The 11,907-nt window shown below is 44.8% G+C and overlaps 1 protein-coding gene across 1 annotated transcript in view; it reads left to right on the forward strand.

The window, feature by feature from the left end:
* The window catches only part of PAX3 (paired box 3), a 93,926-nt gene that overhangs the window by 16,658 nt on the left and 65,361 nt on the right, over window positions 1–11,907 (forward strand). The window contains exon 4 of the mRNA XM_035888837.1: window positions 2,606–2,608. Within this exon, the coding sequence (XP_035744730.1) occupies window positions 2,606–2,608 (3 nt within the window). The remainder of the gene's footprint in view (window positions 1–2,605; window positions 2,609–11,907) is intronic.

Raw genomic sequence — 11,907 nt, forward strand, 5'->3', positions numbered from 1 at the left:
GCTGGAGGGGAGGGTCAGGCTAGGCCCCGGCTGGGCGGCCTGTGCGTGGAAGTGGCTGCCCAGCACATGCATAGGCACTGGTGAAGGCGAGACAAAAGTACCAAATGAGCTGGTCAAACATTTGTACAACTTTTCCAGCTTTTACAAAGAAGGCCTTCTATACACAATCTACACTTGGAGATGAACTTGGAAAACAAAGAGGGGGGAGTCCATTGAAACTCACACTTTGGCTTTGCACAGACAAAGCTTCAGCTAGCAGCAGCTTGATGTGAACAAAAGAAGGCAACCTTTTTATAATTCAAGGAGAAAAGAAGAGAAAACAGCCCCACAAAAGGCTGAGAAAAGACATTATGGGCTTGCAATGAGGGATGAATTATTCAATGAGCCCCTAATAGCTGATGCTCCATGCAGTTTTATGGACTCTCCACCGTGGAAAAAGTAGCTGGTTTTACCTAGAAAATGTTTCTAGCATTTCTAGACATTTAGAGATCCTGAGCACTGTTCAAGAAAGACAACTGAAACCTGTCCTTTAAAGGCAGGATATTGCCTTGTTGTGTAGGAACAAACCCTAAACTACTCCCCAAACTTAGTTTTCAACTCTGTTACTAAAGCTTTTGGGGAAGCCTCATCTTCCGTGGGTCTATGTTTGCGGGGATGTGTGCAATACAAAGACGCAGAAGATGCTAACCAAGGAATAGATTAAGGCGAGAAGGCACAGTTTTATTTGCCCAGTCTAGCTGCCCCTGTACAGAGTTTCTCCCAGAATCTCCTGCAACAGAGAATTGTTCCGAGAGGGACGTGCACCACAGGAAAAATAACTAAATTCAGTGCACTAGTTGTTTTAAAATATCTAGCCTTCTGCCTTCCTGAATTTCTCGACAGAGATTAAAAACAGCAGATAGGAAGCCTTGATAATATCCCTGCCTTATGGAACAAGCAGTAATTAATAGGGACAGCAAGAGAAAAAAAAGTATTATCGATATAACCCACCCCTCTACTTCTCTTTGAAATACTCTTCCCGTTCTTCAACTCTCTGCTCTTTAAAGCAGGGCTCCTGATCTGCAGTAAATTGGTGTCCGGGTGCGTGGCTGCCACCCTCCAGCCCAGGGAGCCCCGATAACTCCAGCAGGAAAAGCACCGGGGCTGGCGGGCCTCACTGCGGCAGGGGCTGGCCGTGCCCCCCAGCACCGGCGGACGAGGAGGTTGCATTCTGCCCTCTGCCGTACCCGCTCCTTTGCTTTCTGCGGACGTGAACATGGCAACATTCTCCCGGACTAAATGGGGTAGGCACAGCCCTATCCTGTCCTTGTGCACACAAGTTATTGCCGGATGAACGTGGCCAGGCAGTTCTGTGCAAACGGCAGCTTGATAATCCCGTCTGGTGTGTGACAGTGCCTGGGAAGGTTTGGCAGTCAGAGGGAGAGCATGCTCTTCCCCACAGCAACGCCTGCGCCCCCTCCCTGACTAGCAAGCTGTTGCTTAATCTTATTACTGGAGTGGCCGGGATGCTGCAATGCGAGAGAGCTGCTGCTCAAGACAAAGATTTGTTACTATACACGTGCCTTAGGTATAGTGTGGTACTATAGACAGCACATCGGAGAGCTCATTATAAGAAAAAAATAACCATAAAATAAGTCCACCATACTTTTCATACCCGGCCAACAAAAAAAAAGGTTCTGCTTCAGTTCCCATTGCCAGCAGAGGAGCTTCCATTTCACCCTGTCTATAAAAAATCATTGGGTCAGATCCTGCTCTCTTACTGAAATAACTGGCAGCGCTCCTGAGGATTTTGATGCCACAGGATCGTATTTGCCAGCACCCACCAGCTCGGCGGCGAGGCCTGGTGTGGCAGAGGGTGCCTGCTGACAGGGCGTCTCGGATGCCCTCTCTGGCGCTGGGCTTGCTTGCAGTATGTCCGAACGTTATTCCGGCGGTGCGCAGCAAACCCCTCCTGTGGTAGCTGACCCCCGAGGGCTCTGCACGGGGGTCCTCTGCCTTACGGTGGGAAAAAAGTGTGGTGTTTTGGAGTCTGTTATGGTTTGTGTAATTTTTATAGCTCTGGTCTCAGGGGCTCGGGGTATCCCAGTAGCAGGAGCTACTGCAGGGAGGTGCAAGGGGAGGCTTTTGGGAATTGCTCTCCTGCTTGGGAGCACACCTCTAGCGCTGGACATTTGCTGATGTTGCCTGAAATCCCCTCCTCACCATGGGCATTTGGGTGGCTTGGGGAGAGACGTTTTTTCCGAGGGAAAGGATAACAATTGTTGTAATTTTAATGGTAGCTAATTCAAGATTTGGGGAGTACTTACAGCAGAGTGGGACAGGCGAAAAGAGAAATGTGATATTTTTGACAAATGTGCGATAGAAACAGTATCTTGTGTGGCTTGGGATTTCTCCCATCACATATATAAGCATAGGTAAACTTTCATACACCCCGCTGTGATTATGTTTCAGCTTCTGTTCATGGACACTTAATTCTGATTCTCTCGCCGGCCTTTACAGACGCCGCGTGTACAGCCAGCTTTGCTGTATTTTGGCATTTCTGTCAGTGTCACCTTCTACCCCGATTTTGGATATATCTATTTAAAGAAAACCTTGATTGCCGCAGCACGTATCAGGAAGCTTATAATTCTATAATAGCATATCTGTATTTCTGCATGCGTGATATATTTTTCTTAAAGGCATAAGCCATAAATAAAGAACATGAAAGAGAAACTTTGTCCCCTCCTCACCATGGGCATTTGGGTGGCTTGGGGAGAGACGTTTTTTCTGAGGGAAAGGATAACAATTGTTGTAATTTTAATGGTAGCTAATTCAAGATTTGGGGAGTACTTACAGCAGAGTGGGACAGGCGAAAAGAGAAATGTGATATTTTTGACAAATGTGCGATAGAAACAGTATCTTGTGTGGCTTGGGATTTCTCCCATCACATATATAAGCATAGGTAAACTTTCATACACCCCGCTGTGATTATGTTTCAGCTTCTGTTCATGGACACTTAATTCTGATTCTCTCGCCGGCCTTTACAGACGCCGCGTGTACAGCCAGCTTTGCTGTATTTTGGCATTTCTGTCAGTGTCACCCTCTACCCCGATTTTGGATATATCTATTTAAAGAAAACCTTGATTGCCGCAGCACGTATCAGGAAGCTTATAATTCTATAATAGCATATCTGTATTTCTGCATGCGTGATATATTTTTCTTAAAGGCATAAGCCATAAATAAAGAACATGAAAGAGAAACTTTTGTGCCTTTATATGGTACATCAGGGCATATTTTTAGCATAACTGCTACAGAAGAGGGAGTCGCTTGTACCTTTAGCGGGAGTTATGCGCGGCATGGTTTGCTGACTAATCTGATAACTCCCCGCTTCATAAGATAGCTGTTGTTTTCTGGCAGAAACCGGCGGCTTTCAGCGCTCAAACGATGGGGCGTAGAGCTGGTCCTCGGGCCGCTGCGAGCGGGTGGCTGGGGCTGGGGCTGGGGCCGGGACCCCCCCGCCTGGCCTCAAAGGGGGCTCTGTTCCCAGCCGGCGGAATTGGCCCCCAGGCCCTGTCCTGGCGGATCCTCCCCCAGTCATGCACACCCGTCCAAAAAGGGCCCTACTCATCCCAAGCCTCTACCCTTGGCTGTACTGAGAGCAATTCAGGCTACAGCAGACTAAATTGCCTCCTTTATTTCCTTCTTACTTTCATCTTGGACCAAACCCTTCCCCCCTCTCCCTCCCCTTCCTCTTTTCTTTTTTTTTCTGTGTGCCTGAGGCTCACATTAATACAATTTCAGCACCACCCCTATTTTTGTGTGTGTATGTGGGGAGTTTGAAGGGGGGGGGGGAGAAAAAAAACCTTAGCACAAAAGCCCTGCTCAGCAGCTAGAAAGTTCAAGCTGCTGCTGCTTCTCTAGCTGAGTGATGCTTTTCCTGTTTGCGAGTTTTGGGAAACATTTTTGCTTTGTACTGTAATGGAATTAGAGGACAGATGCCGACTGTAAATGGGACACGCGACTACCAGCCCCTAGCTTAAATATTTAGATGCAGCGTTACAATTACTGACTTGATGTGCAGGCTTTGAAGTGGTGGCACATGATCTAAAGGGGAGCTCAGGCTAGATGGGCTTGCGGATGTTTTAATTAGGGTTGGTCAGTATCATGCAGCCAGTTATTTTTAGGTTGTTAAACTAATAAAGGCAGTTTATTAAGGGACAGGATTAACATGCAGGCACCAGATATCAGTTTGAGTCATCCCATTCATTTCTGCTTCATAGACTGTCGGGCTAGCAGCCGGAGCATGGGATGAGGCAGATGCTGAGTTAGATTTTTGGTTGTGATTTTCTGACGCAGGGCTCGCCGCGATTTTGCTCCAGCATCCTGTCCCAGGGCGCAGTGGTAGGAGGACTGACTTGTCCTGCGAAATACTGTTGTGCCTTACGCCTGAGAAGCACAACGTCTTCCCTCGCTCAGTGTTCCCAGTAAAGATTCGCTTACTGAATGAAACGTGATGACTGTGGCTGCAGGCAATTATCATCTCGAGTCTGGAATTTCATACAGTACTTTACATGTTCGGTTCCTAGCAGGTCTTAAAAATCAGCTCGTGTAACTTGAACAGAGTTTTGTTTCTGAGGGTCTCAGAGCTGACAAGAAAATAGTGCTTAATTAAGAAAAACTCCCTAGTGGCTCCAGGATTTGGCTCAAGGCAGGTAGTGCTAACAGCATTTTCTGTCTGCCTTTTTCCCTTTCTTTCCTCCCGTCTCAATAGTGTGTGAGTCCAGCCCTGGATAGGAAAGCCAGGTGCCGCACAAGTGCAAATTGAAATAGGTGCTGACGTCTCTTTTACCTGGACTGTAGCTCTGAACTTTGTTTCTTCTGCCTGACATGTTGTCGCTGTGGGCCAGGCTCCCGCTTCCAAATCATTATTCTGAGCAAAAAATAAAAACTGATGACCTCTGCTATCAATAACTCACCAAGCAGTGAGAGCGTGACGTCCCAGCATGCTGAGCATTTTCAGAAAGGTGCTGAATGTTTCTGCTTCGAGTGACTTCAGAGTGGAGTTTGCTGCTCTGGAGATGCCAGGAGCAGCCTGTGCCCTCCTGACTTGCAGGCGAGCTGGGGGACTTTGGGGAGCATCCTAGCTGGCAGCCCAGCGGCACACTCGTCGCCTTACCTGAGCACTGGCCATCCTTCCAGCTGGGGGAGGAGAGGCTGCTACTTGGTCTAGCTGCGGCTCTCTGAAGGAATATATAATACATCATATCCGTTTCTTGAAATCACGATTTCGTTAATGGATTTGCGTGTTTTGCCATCCTAGGAGGACTTCCTTTACCTCAAAAAGAGCTGGCACCTATTCAGACAGAACTGCCGTGGCCATCCTTTCCAGTTCTAAGTGCGTGCATCTAGAGCAAAGGCAAATGTTATTTTAGCAAATACCAGGATTGTTTCACACACAGCAGTTGATTTACTTGAGTTTGTACCTGAGTTTGCATCTGATTTGGTTGCTCTGAAAGTCTTAATAATCGATTAGACTTACACAGTGTCATTGTGGAAAGGCCGAGGCAAGAAACACAGTCAGTTGACTTCCGTGTGGCTAGGACGTGCTCTGAAAATGTGATTTTTATCTTTGGCTTTCTGGATTCTCTTACGACTGCAAAACTCTTGACGTCAGTAGGAATTTACCATGGCAGGGATCAGGCTCTTCTTGAAACCAGCTCTGTAACGTGCTGAGCAACTGCAGCTCTGGGGGAAATCCTCAGGTTTAGGTTTACTGGATCGGGTATCAGACCTCCAGTTCTGCAAATGCTATCGTGTGCGGGTAATGGTGAGGAGTCCCGCTCAAAGGGCCTATTCATGTGTGTAAAGTTACTCACGTGGGTTGGGGCGGGCAGGAATGGGGCCCAAATTTGTTCTATTCTGTTAGCAGAAAGTACCCACTAAACAAGAGTGTGACTCTAATCCCCAGTGAAAGTCTCTGGCAAAACTCTCATCGAGGGCAAGGATCTCTCTATCTGTGTCTGCTCAAAGGTAGTGATGGTATCAGCAGACAGCCAGAGATTTTAATTAGATTAAAAAAAAATTGGAAATTAATGCTGAAAGTAAAAGTTGATGCTGGTGGAATCCTTAAAACGGATTATTTTCCGGGTCTGATTTCAAATAGCAATTCTCTGTCATATTAGTCAAAGATGACGCTTTTATCTAACACTTACTCAGGGAAGGTTTAGTTTGGTATTAGGTTTACTTATTGATAAGGGTTGGATCCGGGTTTAGAAGAGGGAAACCAATAAAGTTGATAGTGATAAATTATCACGAGTCCCCAGGGCTGTGTAATAAAACTTCATTGGGAAATGAAGCAGAACTACAAAGTGCTCTCTGGTTAATTTAAGAAGAAATTGAGTGAAACGTAAAGCAATAAATCAGAGCAAGCCAGTCAATGCGAATTTCTCCATGTAAATGTCACTTTAAATCCTACGTAACAAACACATGTGGCTAGAGAAAGAACAAAATATATAAATAAAAATGCAGGATATTTCCAAGTGTTCCCCGAACTCTGAGGGCTCTGGCTAATAAAAATGATGTACAGTAACGTAATTTACCGCAAGACCGTGTTTAGCATAGCGTGAGCGCAGCATTTTACCGTACTTGCCCTGGAGTACTCCTGCCCCATGCTGTTAAACTAATTCAGTTTAAATCACTCTGCCTAGAAAAAAAAGTAAAGCCTAATGAAATTAAAACTCACTGAGGACACATTAGAGTTAAAGTGTGTCATGCGCCGAGATTATTTAGTTAGCGGAGTTTGATGTAATTTTCGACAGGTCATTTATTCATCCTAGTAAATAAAGATCCACGAACTATTAAGAATGTGCATATATAACTAGTAGGACAGTAAAAGGCAATTAAGCAGTCAGTTTAATGTCTTATCTTGCTGGTTGCCCTACAGTTGTTTTACAACTAGGAATTAAAATTTGAAAAGGAAGTTTTCAGTGTCCCTGGCCAAATATTGATTAAGTAGTTGTTTGCCGATGCCATTGTGGCACATAAAGAGGCCAGGCGTTCTGCCCCTTGTTGTTCATCTTCCATTGTCGCCGATTCTTAACCTCCGGGATCAAAGGAGGATCATTTCAGTTTATCTGTCTTGGAAAATCCTTCTTTGCTCCTAAACCCGTATGGATTAATGGTCAAATTGTCTTTAATGAGATGTGAAATTTGAATGGAATCCTTATTTTGCATGGTCTGTTGGATGTATGCACTGTACGTTCTTACAGTTTTGTGGGGGATTTTTGTTTAGCATTATTGGATTTGGTTTTGTTTGAATTGTTTAATTTTTTGTATACAGCGCACTGAAATTTTACTATTGCAACAGGTAAAATATGTGGTATTTCACTGAATTCTAACAAAACTAATTTTATTACATGTAATGAGTGTAATCTAAAGAAAAAAAGAAAGGTTTTTTTTTTTTTTATACCAGATCGCATAGGAGATAAATGGTCCAGGCTGCCAGGGAGTTTGGAAAGGCAGCCAGTTCTCCAGACTGGGCTCTTGGTATTGAGGGGACACAAACGAGCTTGCAGCATTTCTTTGTGCATTTTCTTCAGTGGTGATTTTGTGGCTCTCACTTGCATCAGCGAGTGCAGTTGTGCTGCCCCTCCTCAAAACAGGGGGGAAAGTCGGATCGGCCAGGCTGTGCCAACAAGCAAACAGGAGCCCTTGAGAATAATCGGTTCCTTGTCGCGTTACAGCAAGCTATACTTATTTCAGAGATATAAAATATATTCCACCACATCCTCAGTGGAAGAGGCTGTGCAATCTGGATGTGTTATGTTGGCTTGTAATTATGATATGAAGTTTCATCTGAATTGTAGGGTATGTGAGCATTAGATCCAGGTCCTGCTGCTTCCACTGGCATATCTGGACACAGGAATTCAGCTTCACAAACAGTAGTAAGAAGCCTGGTAAAGCTGGAGAGCCTCTCCTGGTGTCACATTGATTTTTACGTGGGTGAGCCTCTGCTGCTGTAGTGACAAACAGCAGGGTAAAGGGCTAAACCAGAATTTTTTTAATCAGCATGTTCTCATTCCCTTTCTTAAATACACTCTGTTTTCGTTTTGTCTGATTATTTCTGAATAAAATATCAGTCTGTGCATACCTTGCAAGTGCTCAGCTACTTTAGGAGACATTTTGCCTCAGAGTAACAGCTAAAATTCTTTGAAAGCATTTTAGGCACAAATTTCCTTAAAGTCCATGAACTCAACTTGTTCATTTCCGTGGAGGACTGCGGTGAGGACAGTGATATACCTTCTACCTTTTGCTTTTTTTTTTAACGGGTACTTTGCCTGGATGTAGATTTTCTGCCAAACAAGACCGATGTTTATATCATGCACGAGTCCATATAAGGACCTGTCTTAAGGATTTTTGTATTTATCATATGTCTCGTGTTGGATGACTGATCCAAAAATGACTATGTAGTAATTTCTTTATCAGATATAATGTCACATAGATCACTGTGGTTTGAATCGTATGAGGAATAAACTGTCTGCAGCTGACATTTCTGCAAGTAGACAGCTTTATTCAGCCCCTGTCAAATCTTATTCACCTTATTTAAATAACTAGGACTGTTCATGCCAATATAATCAGGATCTGTTCCATATACCAGCCCAGAAAAGCAGGAACAACTACAGTTCTTCTGGCTAAATTACTCTTCTTTGTTAAAAACGTAACCCATGTATAATCCCCATACCCCCCGCGAGGCAGTAGCACCAACATACTTGGTGTCACCAAATTGGACTTTGAAACTGCTTTTCGTCTCTACATCTTTGGCTGGACGAGGGAAAGCTGGAGATGAATATTGACAGATTTTATAGGAACCAGGCTCACGGGGTAGCAGGGAATGCTTCCACAGAAAATCCCTTTTTACGGAAGATGATGTGGTAGGACTTCCTTCTCATTTTGACCTGAGGGCTGGTTGCTTGATCTGGTGGGAAGTGCTGAAGAGATGGAGCATGGACTGTGGGGGACAGTGGCTGAATGAGACCCCAGCGACACCCACCCAGCCCCACTGGTCAGGCTCAATGGAGAGAAAAAAAATACCTACACAGAACTGACTGGGAGTCAGGTTTGTGTGGGTTTCACAAAGAGCAAAATAACTTGTTTTCAGAAAGGAGGCTTTTTGACAGAAAAAGGAAAGTGGCAAATGTTTAGCTAAAGGAATGTGAAAATGGCAGGTGAAATACACTGTTTTCCTATTTTCACAGTGAAATTCTGAAAAGTATGGATTTTGCAAAAAAAAAAAAAATCTCAGGAAATCCATTTACCAATAAGTATATATCAAGATTAACTCCACTGCAGCTGGTGGACTGACGATGGTGTGCGACCAAATGCTAATTAGATCATCAGTATTTACAGGCAAATAACTACCGTCCTGCAGATGTAACTCACCCACTTGTACTAGTTTTACCAAAGGCAGAAAAGTTACCTGACTAAGGACTGTTTACACAAGGAGCGATGCTTTACGTGAGTAGCCATCAAACCTTTATGGTGCAATATTTTGGAGGGAGGTCTGCAATTTTTTTCTGCATGTTTTTCTTTAAATTTTTAATAGGTGTGGTGCAGAGGAAGGCGTCGTATGCTCTAACCTCTCTTGCTGCCTATGGTAGTGATTCTGTGTATGGTGTATAGCTTAACTATGTTCCTTGCCGCCGTCTGTGGAACTGGAAAATAATAGAAGAAAACATTTAGGAATCTATTTAGAAGATCGGACAATAGATGTTGCAGTTAGGAAAAAGCCCTGTGGGTTCATCCCTGGTTTAGCACAGTTGATTGGACCCTTTAAAATCCCTTTTAAATCAACAGGATCGAGCAAAACCGCTCAAATATTTGGCAGGTATACTGAAAATCCCACAAGCGCCTGTTGTTTTCGCACCCATAATTTTTTTTTCCAACAAATACAGTGTTACCTTTTGAAAAGCCCATAAAACGAGCTGCTTGCCCACCCCAGCTGAAGAGCAGAGAGACTGGCATAAACCCCACATCGTGTGCGCCGGGGCAGGTGATCTGGGCTGGCTGGTGCTGAGCCGGTACCCAGCGGGGGCTCAAGCAGTGAAAAGTATTGCAGGCTCTCTGGTGAAAATGCAAAATGGCTGCATACAGCAGACATTTTGTTTATCTTTTTATTATTTCCTTCTATGTTTAAGAAGTTTCACGAGACCAGATTGTACTGTCATTTCCATCTGAATGATCCCCTGCTGTCTTCAGGGACTATGCAGGTTACTTTGGGTTGAATTTGGCCCTGGTATGAAAGTTTAATTACATTTCAGATTTGAGGGAAGTCATTTGCTTTCTCAGACTTAGCGAGACTTTGTAGCGCGAAACATCTATTTTTGTTGACAAATAGAGATCTCACATGGCAAGTAAGAGTAGTTAAAATAAAATGTTACCAGCAGAGCAAATTAAAAAGAGATGGTTTAGAAAACTGCACTTAAAAATTTTCTAACACATGATTTAGCAAAAAAAGGCAAACAAAACCCCTGGCCCTCTGCTGTGAGAAGCTCTGTAACCAATCTGCTCCATCAGTCCCGGCAGGACGGGAGGCAGAGCGCTGCTTGCTGGGTTTGATTTCTGGCTCCTCCCTGGCTGAAGGGTATCACAAGGGGAGGTGTGCTTTGTCCTCCTAAACTGCATTCCTCCCCTCAACCTCTGATCCTAATCAACACAGCAAATGAAATTTTGGGAAAGAAATCAGGAGCTCTAGTTGGAGTGGTTGTCAAGCCCTGCACTGTGACAGGCATAAAGAGGATTTTTCTCCAAACTCTCAGAGGTCACTTGGCCAAGGAAGAACTCAAAACAAGCCAGGATTCAAAGTTACTGTACTACTTCTGCGTTGGCAGTCGAAAAGATGGAGTGATGACTGATGACATAAATATTTCTCTTAATCTGACATCAGGAACAGACTTGTCAGCCCTGGAAGAGTAAATCTGAGACAAAAATTTAGAGTGACTATTAAAAGAATCCCAAATACATCTAGTATCAGAATCTAGGTAATGGCAGTTACAAATAAAAAGGAAACAACACCCCAGAAGAGTCCTGTAAGGGGCAAAAAAAGATCCTCCAGGTCATCAAGGAGTGGAGTAGGGACTCTTCTGTTTCCAACCTTGGGCATTATCCTGCAGAAACTGCTCCGTTGAAGAAACAAGCCACCTGGCACTTATTTTTTTGCCACTAGCTAGCACTGGGAGGGCATGTGGAATGACGGGTTTCCCAGGGTGGCAAAGAGGGAACTCTTCTGGATGCACTTTGTTTTCTTGCTACGCTACTTTTCCCGTTTTAGCCTCAGGGGTTTTGAGGAGTGGCGTGCCCTTGGGGTGCCTTGGGCCAATATTGTGGGATTGGATCCTTCAGTTAAAAAGCCCCATTGTGCTGCTCTGAGTGTGAGTTTGCCGCAGGGAGAAGAGCCCTGCAGGGATCCAGGGGTTGGGTGCTGTACCTCTGCCTTTGGGGTGGCTCCCAGCCCAGGCGGGAGCTTCTGCTACCCTGTTTCCAACCTGGGGAGCTCCTGCCTATGCCCTTCTCCTCTGGGAGACGTGTAAGTACTTTTCTTTTTTTTTTGTTCTTAACATGAAGTTTAAAGCTTCCACAGGACTGTTGTGTTCTCTAGGTGGGGATGTGGTGGCAGTTGTGCTTTGTAGGTGGCATTTTGCACTTGCTGATGCTCAGCTCTTTGAGTAGGTGCCTCGGGTCCCAGGGATTTGGGCTAAATGGCTTCCCCCCTGCTTGCACCACTGGTGCTGGTTTGCTGCTGAAAGTTCCCACAGCTGTGGGAAAGGGGCTGCCAAAGGCACCTTTCCATCGGCTTTAACAGTCTTCTGGCTGCGCTACGGTGAGTGTGGTTCTGTATCTTTGGGGTGGGATGAGGGAGCTTTTTCAGCACTG

Source organism: Egretta garzetta, unplaced genomic scaffold (assembly GCF_000687185.1).
Source record: "Egretta garzetta isolate BGI_Z169 unplaced genomic scaffold, ASM68718v1 scaffold161, whole genome shotgun sequence".
Classification (NCBI taxonomy): Eukaryota; Metazoa; Chordata; class Aves; order Pelecaniformes; family Ardeidae; genus Egretta; species Egretta garzetta.